Below are 22,398 nucleotides of genomic sequence, written 5' to 3'. Positions count from 1 at the left end.
GTCTTTGTCCTGCTGACAGGGACAGCTTGGGGAGGCCTGGTTCAGGCTCTCTTGTCTCACAGACCCAAAACGCCTCTTCTATTCTCCGCACGCCAAGAGCCCCTGCCATACATCAATGTGTTTCTTCCCCTCCGTGCTCAGGATGAATGGTCACCGTGTCAGACAGATTAGGGGCCATCAGTTTACATCCAATGGCTGTGCAGCCAGGTGATTATTAGCATCTCATTAGCATGCGGTTCCCTCCCATGGATATTTGATTTTTTGGGGGGGGTCGATATCCTTTTTAACATTTCTGGCAGACGCAGAAAGGGATAGCTATGAAAAGAAATAGAGAGGGAGAGGGCCTATGAAACAGGGAAAGAGAGGTGGAAAACTGTCCCATGAATTAAAAGGCAAGAGTGCTTTCTCATTTCTTGTCCTAATGGGAATACAAACCTTTTATAACCATCTCCCCTCTCTGTGCCTCTCAACTCTTGTGTGGCTGAATGGGTGTGGATAGCCAATTCTCTGGCTGCTATGTGGCCAATGATGGAAAGATAGGCCCTAGCGTGAGCCATACATACTGTATATTCTATATGTATAGCATTGGCCATACACCCCTATTCCCTTGGTACTTGTCAGTCTCTGAACTTTTACTGACCCCAGCATAAATGCACTCTTTGAATCTTTGGAAGACTTATAGACCTATAAAATGAGTATAGATCACAAGGATCCACATTCACCACAGACTGTTTTTTCCTATTTGTTTCTACATTATCTTTACATGCAATTAATCAGCCATTTACAGCAAACTATACCTCCATATTGACCTATGGACCTAAGCTTTCATTAAAGTATAACCAAACTCAACAATACACATCTAAACTACTGCAGCTCGCCAGTCCCTAAATGGATTGGCTGCATTCGTTTTTATTGTTTCCAGCTAAAACATTTTCTGCAAGTACAGAAATACCTGTTCTTGCCAGAAATGCAGTGTCCTTGTCACTTCCTGTGAGCTGAACTGAAAATAAAAAACAGTGTATCTGTAGATTACTAATCCCACCAATCTGCCATGTAATGGAGATAAACTAAGGCAGACATGTTTAAAAGTCAAGCCTGGGTGACAACCATGACTCCCTCCCCTTCTATAGGTGTCGCTCTGTTGCTGACCACTCTACAGAGGGAGTAGAGGATGAGAGAAACCTTGTTCCTCTGAAGCCTCTGTAGGTGTCACCAGGGGAGTAGTGGTCTAATTGGATGCTGCAACACTAAATGACCTTTGCGTCTGCGATAATCTTTGGTGAACACAATGCTAATATGTCCTGCTGCACTTGGTGCACATTAGTGAAATTGGTAGTCAAGGGACAGGATCCATGCTGGTTAGGGACAGAGCATCTAGGCCTAGGGAAAGGTTCATGAGGAGGGACAGAATGGGGACACCTCCGCTGGCTCTGCTATCTCTGGACTTTAGAGTTGTGACAAGGATTGGACCATCGGTCTGCTAGGTTTTGCTTTTACGGCCACCCCACCAAATGACCACCCCTCTCTAACCAAATGCTTTTTCAGCAACGTAAGTCTTATCAAGGAGATACTATAAGTGCGGGTACTATGCCACAGTGCCAAAACATTGTTGAGAGTTTCTACACTTGTGAGGCCTATGTCATTGAGACGCTGTTATCAACTTGCTGAGTCTGTTAAGCAATTAGTTTACCACTGTTCTCCACCTGTTATTTGTTACCTCCACTTATCCAAATAATAACTATGCCACTCTACTTAGTCTCGGTGTGCCTTTCCTCCATCTTGAGCACCAACCTACTGGCCCTGCCCATAACTCAGGGACAGGATATTTACAGGATCATCTGGTGAAACAACCTGAAAAAGTAAAAATGAATGCAGCCACTATATCTAAGGACTTTTGTTATTGGGTTTAGATGCTTTCAAGCCTTTATGCTACTCTTCAAATGATCTTATGTCTAGGCTGACCCACACATTTAGAGAAACCTCAAACTTAAACCACCTAGCTGTCATAAAAGCCTATTTTCTTTCCTCGAGCCTGTGGTGTGGTGAGAAAAATACTAAGCATCATAAGTGAACAAAAAAAGTGCTCTTAGGGTGTATCTAAAAGTCCCCTGCCAAACAGGAAAGACCCTTCCCCGACCCTCCTTTCTCAGGCCACAAGACTCCTGACAGGGGTAAGGCCCATTCAGGTCCACCTAGTCAAAAGACTTGGCGGACCCTGCTGCTCATGGTCAGCTGAAGCCAACCAACGAGTATTAGGTGAGGGGTTCTCTTGATGAGCAAGACCCCCCTAGGCAGGGGAGGAAGGAACCTGATGGCCACACATCTTCTAGACTTCAGGGTAAGCCTGAAGACCCACACCCTTTATCCTGAGCGGAAAAAGAAAACACATATAAAGTATGGAAAGCAAAATAAAAAAGTTCATTGGCTAAGCCTTGTGGCCTGGTCAAAAAAAATTGTCCTGCTCTGGGCCAAAAGGGCTACCCCATGAGGCATTGTACAGAAAAAAAGCTTAGGTGTTGTGGCTAGACATGTGCAATTTGTTTTGGTCCGAAATATAAATTCAGACACATTTTTGGTTATTCAGAGATTCGGATATATCCAAATCTCCAAATAAAATAGTAACAAATTTTGTTGAAATTAGTTTAATTACAGATTCCCTGAACGGCTTGAACTAAGATCGGTGGAAAAATGATTGACTGATTCTAATTCTGTGTGAAGAATAGCTGGTTGTTATGGAACAGGCCAGGCCACTGCGTCCTTAAAGTGGTTGTAAACCCTTTTGTGTGACATTTACCTATAGATAAGCCTAGAATAAGGCTTACCTATAGGTAGTGGAAATATCTCCTAAACGTGCGCCATTTAGGAGATGATTCACTTGTAGTGTGCCGATGTCATCATTGGCGCATGCGCTGTGAAGAAATGGACCGCCGTGTGCCGTGACTGACGGCTCCCGCGTGCATGCGTGGGAGTGACGTCATGCGGCTCCGGGCAGTCACAGAGCCGGAGTCCGCGGCCCGGGAAGGAAGAGGGGCGAAGATGGACGCGGCCTGCACATGCATACTAGCCCATTATGCTTTTAATTTGCAGGCCTTGCGAGAAGCAAAGGAGGAAGTAAAACCCATCTGGGTTTACTTCCTCTTTCACAACCAATGACTCATCAGCTGTCAGCGGGCTCCCTGCTGACAGATGAAATGTAAACAAAAGAATGTTGGCACTAAAAAATGCAGCCATACCAGGACTTCCTCTCCTCCCCTAGATTTCAGGGTAGGCCAGAGGACCCACACCCTCCATCCTCAGTGAAAAGGGAACACAAAAAAAGTGCAAGTAACACACACATGGAAAAAAAAAAAAAAATGCAAAATTAATGCAAAAAATATAAAAGTGCCAGTGTAAATGCACTGTGTTAGGCCATGCTGCCTGGTAATAAAAATTGCCCCAGGCTCAGCCAAAAGGCCTAGCCCATGACACGTGATGCAGAAAAAGCAAGTAGTGCCATGGGTTCATCATTCTCACAGTGGGGTCCCAAACCTATAGTGATACTAAGAGCACCACCACTTTGTACTGATTCAAGAGCAGTAATAAGTGCCTTCCCACAGTAACTACCACTCCTGTTACAATGACATATGCTTTGTTCTAAACCCCTTACAGAATACAGAGATACTGGGTTTTAAATAATGGAAAGATATTAATTAATTATTGAAACACATAAAAATCTTACTATGAATTGGCATTTAAACAGGCATAGCACTGTGAGCTTGAAGTATTTGAATAGCAGACATTATAGTGCACTAGCACTTTGCTTAAAGTGGAGTTTCGCCTGCAAAAAAAAATGAAAAGTCAGTTGCTACAAATACTGCAGCTGCTGACTTTTAATATAGGGAACAAACAAATATAAGGACACTTACCTGTCCAGGGTGCCCGCAATGTCCTCGCCCGAAGCCGACCCGTCCCTCGCCTCCGGGTGCAGGCGAGAAAATCAAATGAATGTTCTTAAAATAAAAAATTTCCTAACTAAATTCTACCAGTATATGTTGTTTTTACACAGGGCACAAAATATGCTGCATGCAGGACTTTTCAAAACGCAGTGCCCTGATGGGAATAGGTACATAGAATGTCAAGGGAAATACTTTTGATGCGCTTTTGTCAGGCTGAAAAGGTGCCTTATAGTGCAGCAAAAGCGAATAGGTGTAAAAGGGCCCTAAGACTTTCTCCCTTCTCACACCAGCACCAATACTTTGAAAAGCTGATTCATTTTGATAAGATGAATGATCTCTAGGTTTGAATTGTAGGAAGTGCTAGTAACTTTTGAGACTTTTTAATAGGTTTCTAATAGTTTTCGAATATTTGAATGAGCTGTATAACAAGAATGTCTCTTTGAAAATCCTGTCCTTGGTAAGTCAAATTCCTTTCCTGCCCCCTCCAAATATTTTTCAGTAAGTCCATTAGTCACACCCCTGGCCTGCTGTTTGCACCCCTGGCCTGCTGTTTGACAAATTCCCATAAGCTCACCATAATCTTTCTTGCAATATTTCTTCAAGTTGATTTTATAGTTTCCTTTTGGAGGCTTGCAATACTGTTCACAATCTGAAAAAAAAAAAAAAAGTTAAATATTGCACTGGAATTCAAATAGATTTCTGCCTTTAATTAATGGGAAATTTTAGTTGTTTCTAGTCAGTTTTATTTGACAGTCTTTAAGTTTGTAAGCTGATATTTTATCATTATTATTTATATTATAACATCCTTATATTACAAAAAAAACCAAAAACGATTCAATACAAGAGGAATCACAGGGTCTTGCTCGTTTAAGTTTACAATGTAAAAGGAAGGGTCAAGTGATGCAGATGGAATAAGGAGTTTCAGAGGATGTGAGAAGCTCTGGAGAAGTCCTGGAGAAGAACATGGGAGGAGGTGCAAGTAAGACTTTCAAACACTTAGCTCTTTTTTTCAATACATGGGAGGAGGTGACAAGGGAGCTACAGAGCAGGAGATCTTGGGAGGAGCAAAGAGAAGGGTTGGTTGGTATTTTGAGGTTGGTGATGTAGTTGTAATTGGCCTAGGTTGTTGTTATAATTTTGAATTGTATTTGTTGTGTAGGCAGTTGCAGTCTATATTCTCCACTGCAAGTGGCACTCGACCACAGTGGCAATACAGGTGTAAGAGGATATTATGAGAAGCTGGATTTCTCTATGATTTCTTCAGTCACCCGTGCAGTGATCCGGCTGGATGCACATGCTCCTTGTGACCCCGGTAGCCATCTTAGGTCAAGCAGAGTCTATTTAAGACTCTGACCCCTGAGTTTGGCACACCTCATGCGAGTGGACAGGGTAGGAGCAGGTTCCCCGTCTAACAGGGACAGTGCCAGCGATAGGGAAAGGCTCTGGTGGAATAGGGAGAGGGCAGGGACTACATCGACCTTACCAGGAAGGTTCTCTGTTGGGTCGGACCAGCCAGGCCACTCATCGCTCCTCGTGGAAGATGCTGTCGGCACCCCTGAGTCTTCTGACCACTGTCTCTCTGCTGCATAGTTGTAAGTAGCCCTGGACGGGTGAGCCTTCCCGCTGGGCCTGTTTGTGCTGTTAATCTGCTGTTTCAATACATTGTTCTTTGAAAATCGGGACAAAATGGCACTCTGCGTGTTTACTTCCACACCACGCTGCACCTATTCCAACCGTTGGGTCAGCAGAAACCAGTGGAGTGATTGGCAGAGATGGGTAAGGGATACTGATTGGTTGGTAAGGTAGATGAGTCATCTCATCTGAGTCATAATAGACTAAAGGGGGATATTCAATGCAAAGGTAGGCCAACGAGGAAACAGTTACTCTACAATAGTCAAGGCAAGAGATAACCAGGGAGTGAATTAGAAGCTTTGTGGTGTTGTTGCTTAACAAGGTGCATATTTTGGAGATGCTATGGAGGTTGAAGAGGCAAGATTTGGAAAGTGATTAGATGAGGGGGGCCAAAAGATTGGTACCCAACACCCTGGCATGCGGAGTTGTGCCATTGATCTTGACACTAAAGTCAGGAGAGGGGGCACAGGAAGGAGGGGGGGGGGGAGATGAGCTCAGTTTTAGATAGACTGAGTTTGAGAAAGTGGTATGACATCCATACTGATATGTCTATTAGAAAATTAGTTAATGCACCTTTTTGAGCTTTGAGCTTTACATGTTTTTTCATCTGTGTTGTTTACCACGTTTGTCACACTTTTTTTCATGACAATTGCATGTCTGCTATTACATAGTTTTGGCAAATTTAAAGTGGTTGTAAACTTCAGACATGAAATATGAACAAAGCACATCCTTCTGTAGTGTGTATTGTACCGTATACTGTACTGTCTCTGTATCATGAGCACTGAGTGTGATTTCTCCCTGCTGCATGAGTCACTTTTGACAGCTTTTCCCAACTTGAAGTGATAATTGGCAAAGGGGGGGTAGGGCAAACTCCAGCATGCAGCCTGCGATTGACAACCACAGCTGTGCATGTTCCCTTGTACTGTGAGGAGGCAGGTGTGTCCCCTCCCTCCAATCAGGGCTCAGAGCTCTCCTCACTGAACTCTGCAGAGTGCGACTTCAGATCTATGCTGCTTTTCAGAGCTAAGACTTTCTGTGTAAAATGTGCTTTTTGAAAGGCTGTTGAGAAGAGATGGCTGCAGATAAACAGGTACGATTGTTTGTGTAATCTGAGATCCTGCTATTCATGTCTATATTTACAGCATGGCAGTAGAAGACTAGCGCATGCCAACTGCTTGCTGCAAAATGTTCAGTTCAAAAATGTACTGTATATGGAATATTATATTAAAGTAATACATGTAATTATCAATTTAACTTAATTAATCAATTATATTTACATGACTAAAAATGAAATAAAAAAAAGCAGTACTTTCTTCTCCTGAATACATTAAAAATGGAAAATGCCTTCAGTTTGATACTGAAGCATTAGGAGTGATGTAGCCACTCATATTAGGTTTCCTCTTTCATCGGTGTAGAGCGTTAACTAAAGGTAAAGGATATTTCTTACTGGTTGCTATAAGATTCTTTGTTTTGCTTCAATCTAATTATTTGTTTGAGTTTGAGTTCCTAGCACCCATGAATGAAACACCTATTTCATAGATGGGATTATAAATTGCCCCCCACCATACTGAAAGGTGTAAATAGAACGGCCTCCCCATAACAAGCCTTGGGATTCAGCCAGGGTGAAAAAGGCCATCTGTTGTGGGTTGGAGGGCGCAAAGTGTGCCAGGGAGCAGTGCCAGGGAGACTTTGGAAATCCTATCACATGCCAGCTGAGTGCTGGGCACAGGCAGGTACAGCCCCAGGTCCTAGCTCTAAGGAGCTGTGACTGGCAGGATCACCAGGAATAATGCTGATTAGGAAGTATCCAGGCGCTGCATGGCTGTCATTTTAACTCCCGCCTGATCCAGTCATGAACTGTATCACTGTTTCTATATTCAGCACACACAAATCCATCTTCTTAACTCAAAATAAGCCAGCCTACTTTATTAAAGCAGTGCAAAGAGAACATTGCTATGTAGTAAAGCTGACCATAGACATTAAAGCTGCTTTCCAGACATAACAAATTCAAAATAAGCAAGTGCTTCAGCTTCATGGTTGGGGCACTTCTTCATGCAGCCACTGGCTCCTTTATAGTTATAACTGATCAGGTTGACAAGGGTCAACTATGCCGCTTAGCTGTGTGCTGGGTCTCCTCATACTCCTTCCTAACTCTGCAGGGTGTGCTTACGCCACATGGGGTGCCCTGCAGGCTCCTCTTTGCAGAAAAAAGCTGAGGGTTGGGGTGCCAGGAGATGATATCAACTGGGCTTAAGCAAGGAAGAGGGGAGGGGAGAAAAAGAAAAAACAAAACAAAAAAAAGGGTGCAGACACATTGTGGGTGTGTGAAGATTGTTTTTCCATTTCTACATTAGCATGCACGCTTGGATTGTCTAAGCATCCATGTGTGTGTCTATGGAGGAGGAAAGGGAAGCAGGACAAGACACCTCTGCCCCCATTTGGTTGACCGCTAGTTCTTCTGATATGTGTCAGCCAGGGGCTGCCATGCTCTACTCATTGATGATGAACTGATGAGATTCAAATATTGCGGTAAATACTAGTTTCATCAGTTTAGAGCAGTAAGAAAAGCAAAGGATGGTTGTATGTAGGCAGGTGCGTCTACTTTCTCCACTGCAGGTAGCACTCTTCCACAGTGGCACTGCAGTTGGAGAGAGACTCAGGAGGAAGGCCCTGGCTCCCAGGTTTGCACATATTTTGCAAGTGGGTAGAGTAGGGACAGGTATCCCGCCTGGTAGGAACAGAACTAGCGGCAGAGAAAGATTCCATACGGGGAGGAAAAGTGTAGGGTTCGCAACCTTTCTGGACATCCTCCTGCTTGGGCTTGTGATGGCCAGGCCACATTCTGCCCCTCTCAACAGGTGCTGTCAGTTTGACTGAAACCTGCTCTCTACACGCTGTTGGACCTGTGAGTGTCCCCTGTTGGGCTGTCTTCCCTCTGGCTTTATTGTGAACTGTCTTTGCATTATTTCAATACAAGTTCTTTTATCTTATTTGGACAGTCAATGTTATTACCGCCACACCTTGCTACACCCACCCTACATGTAGACGTCCAACATTTAGCTATGGCTTTTTTCTTTATCATACGGATTCCATCACTTTGGCCAACTAACAGGTTCTAATGAAAGAACCACTCTCCACCCACTCATACCCACCAGTATATATTATTTTTTATATATATATATTTTACAGATTGCTATCCGGCACCATATTTATTTGCACTTTACTTTGGTTACTTTTTGGATTTTAAACACGTTTGATATATGTTATTTTAAGGAATTTTAACATATGAATACTATTAATTTTCACTATATGCGACTTTATTTTATGGTATATATTAGCACCTTAAAATTTCTGTGGAGCACAACCCCACCTTCTGATTTTTTTTAGATTTTTTTACATCTTATACTTTTGGGTAGTGGTTGGCCTATACGGTGTCTGCAGCACCATAATCTCTCACTGAATCTCCTAGTAGCGCGTGAATCTCTACTAAAACATTCCCACCATTGCCACACTTGGTTCCTTGGTGCTCTGTTCATCCATAGGGGGCAGGAGGCCTAACCTTGTAGGTCTGGATGGTGTCGGAGCTTACATGGGGTTAATCACCCTTCCTTCAATGACACTATTAGGTCCTGGGCATTGGCTCATAACTGAAACCACAGGTATATCCCCATAACCCTGGAGTTTGGCAGATTTCAGTATCACTGGGTCAGTGGGAGATTGACAGAGAACCTGTCAATTTGCTTTAGATGGGCAAAGTGACAGAGTCTCTTAAAATTAAAGCCACTAAACAATGATGGACTATGGGACTAAAAACTAAAACTATTGTTATTTGTTGATCCATCTTGTTATATAATTGGGAATACAGCTGTAATTTCTTTTTGAATTTACTAAACCTGGAATGTGTTTGGCTGCTGTGGGCAACATGAACACTATTCTTCTAGTTATCCTTTGTAACAATGAGCAAGGCTTGTTAAGTCGATTGCTTTAGTGTAAATGGGATCTTAAAGTATAGAACCACCCTTTTGTGTTTCTGCTACATCCTACATAAAAAAAGTATTTCTGTTTTTTTGAATGCCCATAAAGCTGGCCATACATGGATGAAAATTCAGCTGGTTCACCAGGAACCGGCTGAATTTTAAACCATGTATGGTCACAGTGGTTGAAGAGAAGATAATCTACTGATCAAACTTTGTCCAACTCCAAAAAAAGCCACTCGTTCAGCGCTGCAGGCTATAGACTTCAGTGGTGGTCTGTGTATTCTGACAGCTGGGAAGTCTCTGTCAGAATACAAAGACACAGCGGGAGGACACCCCCATCCACCTCAAATGTGTGGATGGAGGAATCGGGTCAGTTCTTGTTCATTAAACTCAAGCCCAGCCTGTATTCACATCTAGTAAGCACTTATTGGTGCTTATACAGGGTTTGTTTGTTTGTTTGTTTGCGCTTTTAGACATGTATACAGGTTTTTATTTTAAGTGTTTTTTAAAATTTGTGCAGATGTATGCAAGCTTCTGGGTAGGAGAAGAGAGAGGATGAGAGCAGAGGAGAACAGGAACAAGAACCATTTGTAAAAAAAATGCTTGTATCGCCCATTTATAGGCTCTAGCTCGGGGGTGCCCAACCGCTGGCCCGCAGGCCACATGTGGCCTGCGGCGCCCTCAGATGTGGCCCACCATGTCTTGGTCTGAGATGGTGGGTCGGCAAGCCAAGATCGCAGGTTCCCGACCTGCCATCTCCGAGCATTAGTGCGAAGGACGGAGCCTCCGCTAGAGGAAGCTGAGTCAATGCTTCCTGTATAGCGCCGGCTCCTTCACAGGCGGAGTGATACCAAATGTACTCCACCTGTGACAGGAAGCATCGGCTCTGCTCTCTACTGCAGCTGCATGCTTCTGTCACAATTATGCTCGGGGATGGCGGGTCGGGACACAGGAACCCACAATCTGGGACAGAAGCCACCAGTACCAGCCACCAGTATCAGTACCAGCCACCAGTATCAGTACTAGTACCAGTCAGCAGTACCAGTAGCAACCAACAGTACCAGTAGCAACCAACAGTACCAGTAGCAACCAATAGTACCAGTAGCAACCAACAGTACCAGTACCAGACAGCAGTACCAGTACCAACCAGCAGTACCAGTACCGACCAGCAGTACCAGTACCAGCCAGCAGTACCTGTACCAACAGTACCAGTACCAACCAGCAGTACCAGCCAGTAGTACCAGTCCTCAGTACCAGTACCCGCCAGAAGCACCCGCCAGCAGTACCAGTACCCACCATCTGTTCCAGTCATCAATTCCAGCCAGCAGTATAAACCAGCAGTACCAGTCAGAAATACCCACCAGCAGTACCAGTACCCACCATCCGTACCAGTAATCAGTACCAGCCAGCAGTATAAACCTGCAGCACCAGTACCAGCCAGAAGTACCCGCCAGCAGTACCAGTACCCACCATCCGTACCAGTCATTAGTACCAGCCAGCAGTATAAACCAGCAGTGCCAGTACCAGCCAGCAGTACCCGCCAGCAGTACCAGTACCAGCCACCAGTATCAGTACCAGCCAGAAGTACCAGTACCAGTCATCAGTACCAGTACCAGCCAGCAGTACCATTACCCACCAGCAGTACTAGCCAGCAGTACCCACCAGCAGTACCAGTACCAGCCAGCAGTACCAGTACCCGCCAGCAATACTAGTCAGCAGTACCAGTCAGCAGTACCAGTACCAGTCAGCAGTACCAGTATCAGCCAACAGTACCCGCCAGCAGTACCAACCAGCAGTACCAGCACCTGTCAGCAGTACCCACCGGCAGTACCAGCCAGCAGTACCAGCCAGCTGCAGGAATCCTGAGGAAGAAGTGAAGATTGAGGTCAGTTGAGGAGCAGGTAAACCACTGTGCATCAGTGTGAAAGCAGCCTTAGGCCCCTTTCACATGATCGGTCCGATCGGGTCCGCCTGTCTGTTTTTCAGGTGGACACAAATGGACTCTCCATTCACCTCTATAGAGTGGCAGATGTAAACGGACTCATGTTCATTTACACCTGCCTATCTGCAATCTGATCTCCTTAAAAATAAACAGAAGGGGATTTGTCCCCTTCTGTCTGGGCAGATCGGAGGGCCCTTAGGGTAGAGCGGGTTGCATCCGTGTCTGCTCTACATATGCAGAGTGGACACAGACCTGCAAATCCCCCCTTTACACTCATTGTGGCCTGCGACCGGTTACCAAGTCGATAAAGTGGCCCTCGCTCCTCAAAAGGTTGGGCACCCCTGCTCTAACTTATGGTGCCAAACAATATGCAACAAAGCTCATGTACCCTTTCGAGCTTCGAGCAACAGATGGGAACAGCCTGTATTGATAATGATGGGATTCCTATTGCTAAACATTATCACATAGGGGTTCATTTACTAAAACTGGAGAGTGCAAAATCTGATGCAGCTCTGCATAGAAACCAATCAGCTTCCAGTTTTTTTGGTCAAAGCTTTTTTTTTTAAATGCTTTTTGTTCAGTTTTTTCACACATGTTTTACATCCAAAACACAGGAGACAGCGAAGGCAACATACCCACTCTCTCCTCTGCCTCGCAGGGCCAAAAATTAGAACTAAGTTCAACTAATCAAAAAACTCAAAATGTCCCCCACCCCCCTAAACTCAACCAGTCCAGGAGATATAGAGCACCAGTAAGTTACAATCAGAGTTTGGTTATGTCACTTGTCCATCTGGAATGGGGGTAGAATTTTCAGGATGATTGTATACACATGTAGAGCAATCTATTCACATCAGTGGCAAGAATTCATAGTGGCTATCTCCTATCCCATAAGACCATACAGTCCAATAGGTGAAAAGGGGTAAACCAGTCTACTGTTGCGGAAGAGTCCAACCATGGCTGCCAGACCTTGTAGAATTTTTTTCAACAGCCTCTGGAGGTATATGTGGCCTTGTAAAGATGGATTACAGAGTTTATCAGACCCTTCCAGTATGATATTGTAGGAGCATTTGGCTTCTTCCAATGCATTAGGATGGCCTTCCTACCATAGAACAACCCTATATTGAGTAAGGTGTGATGAGCTAAAGACGGAACGACCTCTTCCACCAAACCTATGAGACATACTCTTTGTGTCATGGGGATTGGAATACTGAGAACCTCTGACAAGCAGAAAGTGACTGCAGACCAGAAGCTCCGGATCTGCGAACAGCTGCAGAAAATATGTTCTGCATTCGCAGACGAGGAGGAACACCTCCAGCATTCATCTGTAGTAGAGGGATAAATGTGCTCCAGCCAGCCCGGCGTGTAATAAATCCAATGTAAAAACTTAAACTGTATAAGGTGGTCCCTAGCGGATACCAAGTGTTTAAAAGGGTGGTCCCACATATCTTCCCAGTCCTCTCCTTGGATTTCAGGGATATACGCCACCCACCATTCCCAAAATCTAGTTAGCGCCATTGGCATTTTTTTTAAGAAGGATTTGTACGTAGCTGATAGAGGTTTGGACAATTTTTCATCCGTTAAAAGATCCTCAAGGGCAGAGGGTAGCACCCCAACCCCTGGCTAGAGAATTGTGTCTGAAACGCATGGCGCAGTTGTAAATATTGGAAAAAGTATGAATTAGGTAGGTTATGTCGTGTTTTCAATTGGTCCCTCCCTTGTAATGTCCCCTAGTATCCTAACACCCCTACTAGCCCAAACCATGGGGTCTGGTAGGGAGTAGAAATGAGGCAGGTTAGGATTCATCCATAGGGGAGCAGAGGACAGAGTTCTGATGTAACTGGGGGAGGACAGATTTGTAGCTACGTCCCAGGCTTTTATGGTTGCTTTCATTGACACAGTCAAAGGTAGATTGGATTTTGGGCCTCTATACAGCGCTAGTTTTAAACTCTCATAGGAGCCTAACTGAGGTGCCTCAAGAACTGTGACAGAGTCTCCATCATCCACCAACAGCCAGCGTCATGCAAAAACCATCTGGCCAGCCAGGTAGTACTTCGGCCAATCTCGTAGTGCTACCCCCCCCCCGCCCCCATGGTTCTTGGAGTACCTTTATACCTATGCTGGGTGATTGTGGAGACCACAGAAAGGATCCGATAATACTGTTCAATTTGTGGAAAAATGACTTGGGAACTCTCACTGGAGAGTACCTTAAAAAATACAAAATTACTGGTAAGGACCTCATTTTCTGTCTAGTGCCCCTTCCAATAACAAAAGGATCAGAAATTGAAAGTCCCATCCGAATTGCTGTCCAAGGGTCAATGTACAGTAAAGTGACCCATCGCCGGAAATTAGGCCCAAATCCCATACTCTCCAATACCCTATGCATATATAGCCAGTCAACGGAATCAAAGGCTTTTTCAATGTGGATAGATAGTTACTATAACTTTTTCTGGCACTTCTGTAGTATCTAATTGTAAATGAGTGAATAATCTCCGTAGCTTTGTGTCCATGGATTTCTCAGGCATAAATCCCGTCTGGTCAATGTCCACCAGTGAAGGAATGACCTTGGCCAGTCGTGATGCTAACACCTTGGTTAGGATCTTTAGATCCGCATTTAGTAATGCTATGGGGCGGTAGGATGAACACTCCTGTGGGTCCTTACCCAGTTTCAATAGGATAACCATGTATGCTTCCATCATTGAAGGCGAGAGGACTCCACTTTTAAGGCAGTGGCCAAAAAGGACACTGAGTCTTGGGGCTAGCTGTGCCATATATTGTTTATAGAAATCCGCCGGGAAGCCATCTGGGCCCTGGGATTTATGACGCGGAAAAGCTAGTATCGCCGCTTCTATTTCCAGAGCTGAAATATCAGCATCCAGAAGGGTAACGTCTGATTCTGTCAATACGGGGAGAGAGAGTTCATTCAATAACCCATCTAGCTCACCCGTGTCGTATGCTGGTATAGGGGAGTAAAGCGTAGTATAATAACGCACAAATTCTTCCAAGATACCGAAAGGGTCAGTGACTATGGTCCCTCCAGCGGTTTTGATAACAGGTATACTACTGACAGGTATTGTTTGATCTGCCGCCAAGAGGGCCAAAAGCTTGCCATTTTTGTCCCCCTGAGCAAATATCGATTCCGCCCTCTTTCAGTGCGTATTTCAGAGAAGTGCACTGACACAAGTTGCTGTGTCTCTAGCAGAGATGTATAATTGGTCTCTGATGGAGAGTCTGCGTAAGCACTCGCACACTCTCATTTATTAGCTAGGAGACGCACTCCCTGTGCATTGTGATCTTTCCTGGCCGCTTTTATCGCAGAGATAGATTCCCCTCTCGCCACAGCTTGAAATGCATCCCATACCAAGGTTGGTTCAGCCGTACCAACATTGGTGGACCAGTAAGCTGCAATAGAGCCCTGTAACTGGGAAGCCACTTGATGCTGCAACCAGTTTGGCGACAACCTCCAGCCTCCCTGCCTCCCCCCAACCGGGAGAGTCAGGGTGCCTGAAAGTGGACAGTAGTCTGATGTTGCCCTAGCCAAGTATTCAGCGTCATGAACATATATTAGCAGTGAAGCATTGCCAAACGCCAAATCAATTCTGGCAGAGGATCTAACTCAACGAGACCAGACACAGACATCCAAGAGCATAGGTCAGCGGAGACAGGCCTATTGGTTTTAGAGAAGTCCAGTGTGGGGTCTAAAATGGCATTAAAATCCCCCATAAATAAGGTAGGCAAGCTAACAAAGGGAGCCCGGTTTACCATTAGATCATAAAGCACTTGCATCCGAATAGGAGGGGACAAGTATATATTCACAATCAACATTTTCTGTTGGTATACATCCAGCACCACAGCCACATAGCGACCCCCCGGGTCAGAGAACACCTGGTGAATAGTGCAAGAGACAGCCTTGCTAATTAGGATGGAAACCCCTCTTGCGTAAGTGGAGTATGTTGAGTGTAATGCCCTTTGAAACCAGGATTTGCGCAGGGATAAGATTTTACTTCCCTCCAGGTAGGTCTCCTGCAGGAGGACGACATGTGGCTTTACTTGTTTAAGGTACTGGAAAACAGCTGCTCTTTTAAATTTACTGTTCAAACCCCTTACATTGCAAGACAACTTGAGTCTTCTATCCATCAGTAAAATTCAAGGGAAAGGATATTACACATATACCTGTTACTATCCAGATACTGTGACATAATTTCCGAACTAGAGTAATAGTTGGTGTAAAACATATAAAAAATAAAATAAGGAAAGGAACATGTTGAATGGTAAAAAAAAAAAAAAAAACCCTGCTGTTATACCAGAAATTTGCAACCAAAAAATAAAGAAAAAAAATTGTCCAGTATGCAGCTTGCTCCCGAAAACAAAAAAACTGAAAAGGTCCAACCGTTGGTGTCGAAAGTTCGGCATTGCTAGATGAAAAACTTGCATCACCACGCAGAACTTGCCAACCAATTATAAAAACAGTGCTAGCCAGCACCGCAATGGGGGTGATGCAAACATGATAGTGAAAAACCTCTCATGTGTAGCAGAAAAACATGGAAATAGAACAGGCCTCATCTGAGGAGAATTGGGCACCCAGGTGATGTTAGGGGCATCCAGCCAATCACATGCATCTTGCGGAGTGTCAAAGAATTTGACTGAGCCTTTGTATTGAACCCGGAGATAGCTAGGATACAACATGCTGTACTTTATTTATTTTTCTTGGAAGCGTCTCCTCACATCCATGAAGGAGCGATGTTTCCTCTGTGTTTCAGCAGAAAAGTCTGGAAAGAGCATGATGTGAGCATTTTCAAACTTCAACTCCTTATGCTTTCTTGCTTCAGGCAGGAGCATATCACAGTCTCTATAGTTTAGAAACCTGACTAGGAAGAGCTGAGGAAGAGAACCAGGGGGTCTAGCACCAGTGGGAATCTGGTGTACTCTCTTCACCACGTATATGGGTGGAAGTTCCTCCAGGGAAAGCAGGGTTTTAAAAAACAGTTCAGCAAACAGGGCCAGTCTGGCTCCTTCTGCACCTTCAGGCAATCCCATCACCCTCACATTATTTCTCCTCTGCCTGTCCTCAGCGACATCAGCGCGATGTTGGAGTGATCTTACCATGTCCCTGAGTTCAGACAGTTGGGAGGCCTAGGAATGGGAGGCTTCTTCCACCTCAGATGCGGTCTTCTGCCATTGTTAGCCTGCCTCTGATCTTGTTCAGGTCCTGTCTGATGAGATTACACTCAGATGCCAGGTAGTCAATACGACCCATAAGCTCAATCTTGGACGCTGCGATTGCCTCCAGGATTGGGCCCATGATTGCTGCAGTATCCATCTCTAACTCGGGGGGTGGTGGCAGTGATAGTTTTGGTGCACAGTGTGCAATACCCGTGCTTGATCCCTGCTCCATCCTCACGCTCTGCTGCCTGGCGCGCTGTGAGGACGACACGAGAGCCAAGATGGCGGGGGCGGGGCTGCCTTTGATCCCATGGCGGCAGCAGACGGGTCTTCTTGTGTTTTTTGGAGGTCGAGGATGGCCTATTGTGCGCTCCACAGTTCCCACTACCTAATTCCGTACAGTTATCAGGGCAAGGGTCGGTTTGAAGGGCTCCAAAGGGGTAATTTTCAGGAGGAAAGTCGGAGCTCAGGAGAGACACGTCTTGCCAGTCACACCCCGCCCTTTTTGGTCAAAGCTTAATTGAACAAGCTGAAGTTAGAAGCTGATTGGCAATCATGCAAAGCTGCACCAGATTTTGCACTCTCTAGTTTTAGTAAATAAACCCCATAGGGACTTAGGCGCAAAAATGTGCACAAAAACCCTTAGGTGCAAACTGAGGCGAAAGGCTAAATAGTAACTATATTTTAAACAGTGTTTCTCTCCCTGGGTTTCTGCTACTGTTCTGGATACCAGTGAATGGTTAAGCTTTGCATTGGTCTGATAAGACCCGTTTAGCAGAATTCAGTGCTGGTCTCTTGCAGGACAGCCCCCTACATCCTAGCACTGAAGCTTTTATTCAGATAAAGACAAAATCAGCTTATAAAACTAAAGCTCAATTATGCACCCAAGTTCCTTCTTACCTTGCAATCACATTTGTTAGATATTAGACTTGTTTTTATATGTGGCCTATGCACCAAAAAGCCAGGTTTGTATAGTCATGTAAGCTTAATTCAACTACAAGTTATGGTACTTGATGGTTCATTGCTGCAGAGCCCTGCTTGAGTCTTTTTCTGTAGACTTATATCTGACCTGTACGGGTGAAGCAATCGTGATACCCACTTTTAAACTGGCTGGAGAGTGTATATCTGCAAAGCTACCTGAAACCAATTTTTTACCGTTGTTGTTAAATTGCCATATTACAAGACAGCCACCATATTACAGAAAGGCTGTGATTTTATATATGACTACTGTGTTAGAAGAGACAGCTGGCACAATACCAGAGAGTATGTATATTTGTTACAAGAGACTGTTGTGTGAAAAACAGCTTTCATATGACAAGAGAATTTTTTATTTTGAACAGCATAACAAACATTTTCCTCCTGCAGCTGCTGAATGCCAGCAGGAGGGAGAGGAGGAGAAGCCGGATTTCAGTGGTTGCAGGACCATGCCCTTGGCTTATTCAGCTCTTGCTCTTTCCGCGGCCACCTGCTTCCTCCACTGCAGGACCATGCCCTTGGCTTATGCAGCTCCTGATCTCTCCGTGGCCACCTGCTTCCTCCACTGCATGACCATGCTCTTGGCTTATGCCGCACCTTCTCTCTCCATGGCCACCTGCTTCTTCCACTGCCAGAGCCGGCTTGATGCACTCTGATGCTCTGGGATGGTGGGTCGGGAAGCCCAGATCTCTTTCTCTGGGTTGCCGACCCTGGGCATGTGCTTCTTTGGTTTGAGGTCGAGGGCTACATGTGAGGGCTTTGAGGGTCACATGTGACCTGAGGGCCACAAGTTGAGCACCCCGTCCTATAGTAACCAAAATCAACCAATCTTCAACGATCTGTACAGTTGCAAAACTGAGGCCACTAAATAATAGAAAATGATTTTATAGATATCACCGTAGCTTAATCCATGACTAATCTGCAGGAGGGCGATTTCTAAATCATCATAGCTAAATTCCTTCTCTTAAACAGCAACTGCAAGCAAGACACTCTGTCTGATGCACTGTGTTTGGGTTTACAGTTTGGATTTAAAATATATTAATGTAGCGCCCTGGGTTTTAGTCAGGGAGCTCCTCACAAATTTACTTGCCAGGAGTAGTTACCCTGGTCAATTGCTAGAGATCCATTGATTTATCCCTAAGTTTGGCCTTGTTGCACTTTTCTCTTCTACCGCTAGGTGGCCGGGTACTTGGTGGTACTAGATACGAGAAGGGCAAACCAAGGTCAGGTTATGTGTATATGGGGTATCTCAGCAGGGTTTGCTTGAATCCCTTGGCCTGCTGGGAGAACCTATATATTTGGATGAGGTCAGGTGATATAGGTTATGTGCCACCTGGACGGCTGTCTGGGTGGATGTGTGTCATACACCCGGGCTGCTAGGCCGGAGATTGGGCCTATACTGAGGGCATCTGGCTGTCAGGCTGTGTGAGGGCCTATCCAGAAGTAAGAGTTGGAATTGCGGCTCGCAGTCCAGCCATAAGTGATGGTTCTGCCGGCTGGAGAACCTGTCGTGGTCGGAGGTAGAAGGAAAGCTGTCACCACTAAGGGACCAACCACCTTTACCAGGGACCACAGTGAGTAACTGAAGCAAGTACCGGAGCGCCATTCTCACTGAACGGGCACGGTGGAGAATCAGAAAACTTCAGGCGGTGATCAAGTCAGGGACCCAGCCAGCAGGGGTGACGCTTGCAGAGCAGCCTTGTGAGTCAAGCCAGGGACCAAGCCGGTTAGCAGAGGTGAAGCTTGAGAAGTATCTGGAGTGCCAAGCTAGGGACCCAGCAGGGAAGCTTGGGTGACGCTTGAGGGAGATACCACCGCAAAGCTTTGAGGAGCTCCAGGGATTCAGAGTCAGTAAATCAGAGGGTCCAGTGAGAGACCAGAAGCTCAAAGGGGCTGAAGAGCTACAAGTAGAAGTTGTAGTGAAGCAAAGAGCACTGTAACAATTTGTGTTAGGAACTGTTAAAGACTGTTGCCATAGGAGACAGCAATCCTGCACATGCAGATGTGGCGCCTTGCTGGGGCCTTTCCCTGTGCGGCTATCCTCCTATTGAAGTCTCGGAGTCTGTCAATTGAAATTGCAACTGCTTAAGGGTGTCCTGGCCCTAACTCTCTTTCCCCCTCAACATATAAAAAGGACTGTTAAGATAAAAAAAAACTCTTTTACATCCAAGTGATGCCCAATGACTTTATCCACCTTGCACCCACTATGCCTCACAAACCACCACATAAGAAGGATGTCAGTTAACTTTGGCCCTGAAGGTTTTCATTAGACTGGAGGAGGCTAGCGACTTTGCTACATTAGTCGTAACATTTTGATAGCTACCTAAATATGAAATCTGTTGGCCACTCAGGGCCACAAAGCAAAATGTTGAGGGGGCCCCTCCAATTACCTCTCTCTGTGATGCCTGGCACTGTCTGTTGGGATAATAGTGTCATTGATCCTACCATAAACCATCTAACATCTAAATCAAGTACAGGCATGATGTTAAGTGGGCAGCTGTTGATACGGCCACCCACCAATCAAATTTCCCCCAGTTCATCAGGAACCAGATATAACTTGCACTATGTATGGTCAGCTTTAGGTCTAAACAGTCAATATCAAAACTCTGTTCAAAATGACCAGAAACGTTGAAGGCAATAAATCTAACTAGAAATAGGGAGATGTAAAGGGAATCTATGATATATGTAGAAACAGCATGATCCCAAAGCATTTTCCTGTGCATCAACTCTTCTGGAATAGATACATCACAAAATCTCTCTAGTGGGCCCCCTTTCCATCCTTGGGGCCCCTAAAGCTGCTGTGTGGGCTCCTATGGCTGTAGTTATATCCACTGCTGCTACTGAATTCTGCTATTTTATGGTCATTACACTAAATCATTTGAATAACTAGTGCTCCACACCAGGGATGACCTCAGGTGTGTTCAGATCCTAGTTCGAACCTGCCTAAGCAATCCTGCCAATAGCTGTCACTGTACTCCGATCTGACATTAGTAACATTTGCTACTAACATTTGGGTCGAGATAGTTGATAAGATAAATCAAATCTTTGGGACTACTTTGGAACCCACGGCCAAGACATGTTTACTAGGGAGCTTGGAGAAAGCTAGAGCAACACCCGATACTTCTGTAGCAGTACTGAGATGCCTGTTCCAAGCGAGGAGACTAATAGCACAGAAATGGCAGGCACAGTCCCCCCCAACCGTGAAGAACTGGACTGAGGTTATCAATTCAATGGTTTGGAATGAGAGAGTGGTATACATTAGGCAAAATAACCTCAGAAAGTTTTTGAGATTATGGAGTCCTTGATTGGAGGGGATGGGATGTCCCTTATAAGGGGATGATGGGTCCTGGGGAGAACCTCTCCCCCGCTCCTCACCATACTCCCGTCTCTCCCACCTTTTTGCTGTTTGAGGTCTCTCTCATACACTTTTTCTTAGCCCACAGAGTGGGTTTCTTCCCTATCTTTCCTTATTTCTAATAGCTAATAGATAATTAGATATGTCTAATCAATGTTTTGATGTTGTGTGGTAAAGGGCTGGGAGCAGTGTGAGTGGTAGGGTGGGAGAGGGAATATATAATAATAATAGTTTTCTTTCTCTTTTCTTGTACTATGTGTTACTACATGTCACTTCATGATGCTGTATCTGTTTTAAATTTTTTAATATGAAATTTAATAAAAAGGAAAATAATTAAAAAAACACAAAACATTAGCTGCCCTGGAGCTACACGTATACATGCCCCTTGTACATGTATGGCTGCGGAGTGGGGAATGCCTCAGCTGCTTACAATTGACCCAGTACAGTGACAGCTTACTGGAGGGATCGCTCAAGTGGGTTCAGACTAGGATACAAATCTTCCTGAGCTCATCCCCACTTCCGCACCTACCTCAAACTGCTTTTATTAGGACTGAAATTATTATCTCAGGCAGACAAGGGCTCCCCCTCTAAACTCACCAGCCAAGAGCAGCGGCAGTGTAGAATGAGGTAAGTATTCCTCTCGGCTCTGTTATATGATGCCGCTGTCATGGGAGCACTAGGTTCTGGCTTGCTGGGGGTGCTTTGGTTTTGCGAAGCACAAAAAAAGAATGTTGGACGGATACAGCACTCCAAGGAAGTTGGCACTTGGTTCAGGCCCCAACCCTCGCATCTCTTCTTAGTGCTCCACTAATCTCAGGTACTGTTTGCATTCAAGCATAAAGACTTGCACATAACCTGTGAATATACCAATGTATTGGTGATTTCTATCCTGACTGTAGTTTCCCTTCAGCTCTGCTGCAATGAACTATAACTGGTGCTCTGTTTACCAAGAGACAACCATAATAGGTCGCACAAATTGTCAGTCTGCTGAACTCTCTAGTTCCACAAACTGAAGAAAGACAGTTTTTCACTGACATCCAACCTGCTGCTGAGCTTTTAACTTTCTCAGTGGCCAGACGACTGCCAAAGGTTGGCATCCTCTCCAGTGTCCATGGGGTTAATGGTATCATTATTTCCGCTGGGGGATTCGGTTTCAGAAAACGAGGAGAGAAGTTTGCAAAAATGTCAGTGCAAACAGAGCCGAACAGGCCTCCACCCTGACTGCAGGACCGAGAGAGGGGGACCAGCTCCTTCTCTGGGGGCGATCAGACGCTATCTCACCTTACTACAGTACTGCTGTGTCAGCTGTATGTGCTGCATGCTGGATAGGAGACTGCCATATGACATAACGTCCCCTACCTAATACACCAATCCATCTTATTGTCCTTACCGTTTATCTCAGTGTTCTGAAGCCATACAAAG

General features: G+C 45.1%; 1 protein-coding gene across 1 annotated transcript in view; it reads right to left on the bottom strand.

Moving 5' to 3' along the window:
* NTN3 (netrin 3) overlaps window positions 1-22,398 on the bottom strand; it is a 179,028-nt gene that overhangs the window by 10,564 nt on the left and 146,066 nt on the right. The window contains exon 6 of the mRNA XM_073636633.1: window positions 4,510-4,584. Coding sequence (XP_073492734.1) covers window positions 4,510-4,584 — 75 coding nt within the window. The remainder of the gene's footprint in view (window positions 1-4,509; window positions 4,585-22,398) is intronic.

This window comes from Aquarana catesbeiana, linkage group LG06, assembly GCF_042186555.1.
Source record: "Aquarana catesbeiana isolate 2022-GZ linkage group LG06, ASM4218655v1, whole genome shotgun sequence".
Taxonomy (NCBI): Eukaryota; Metazoa; Chordata; class Amphibia; order Anura; family Ranidae; genus Aquarana; species Aquarana catesbeiana.
The sequence above is the reverse complement of the archived record's forward strand: the minus strand, read 5'-3'. Positions and strand labels throughout refer to the sequence as shown.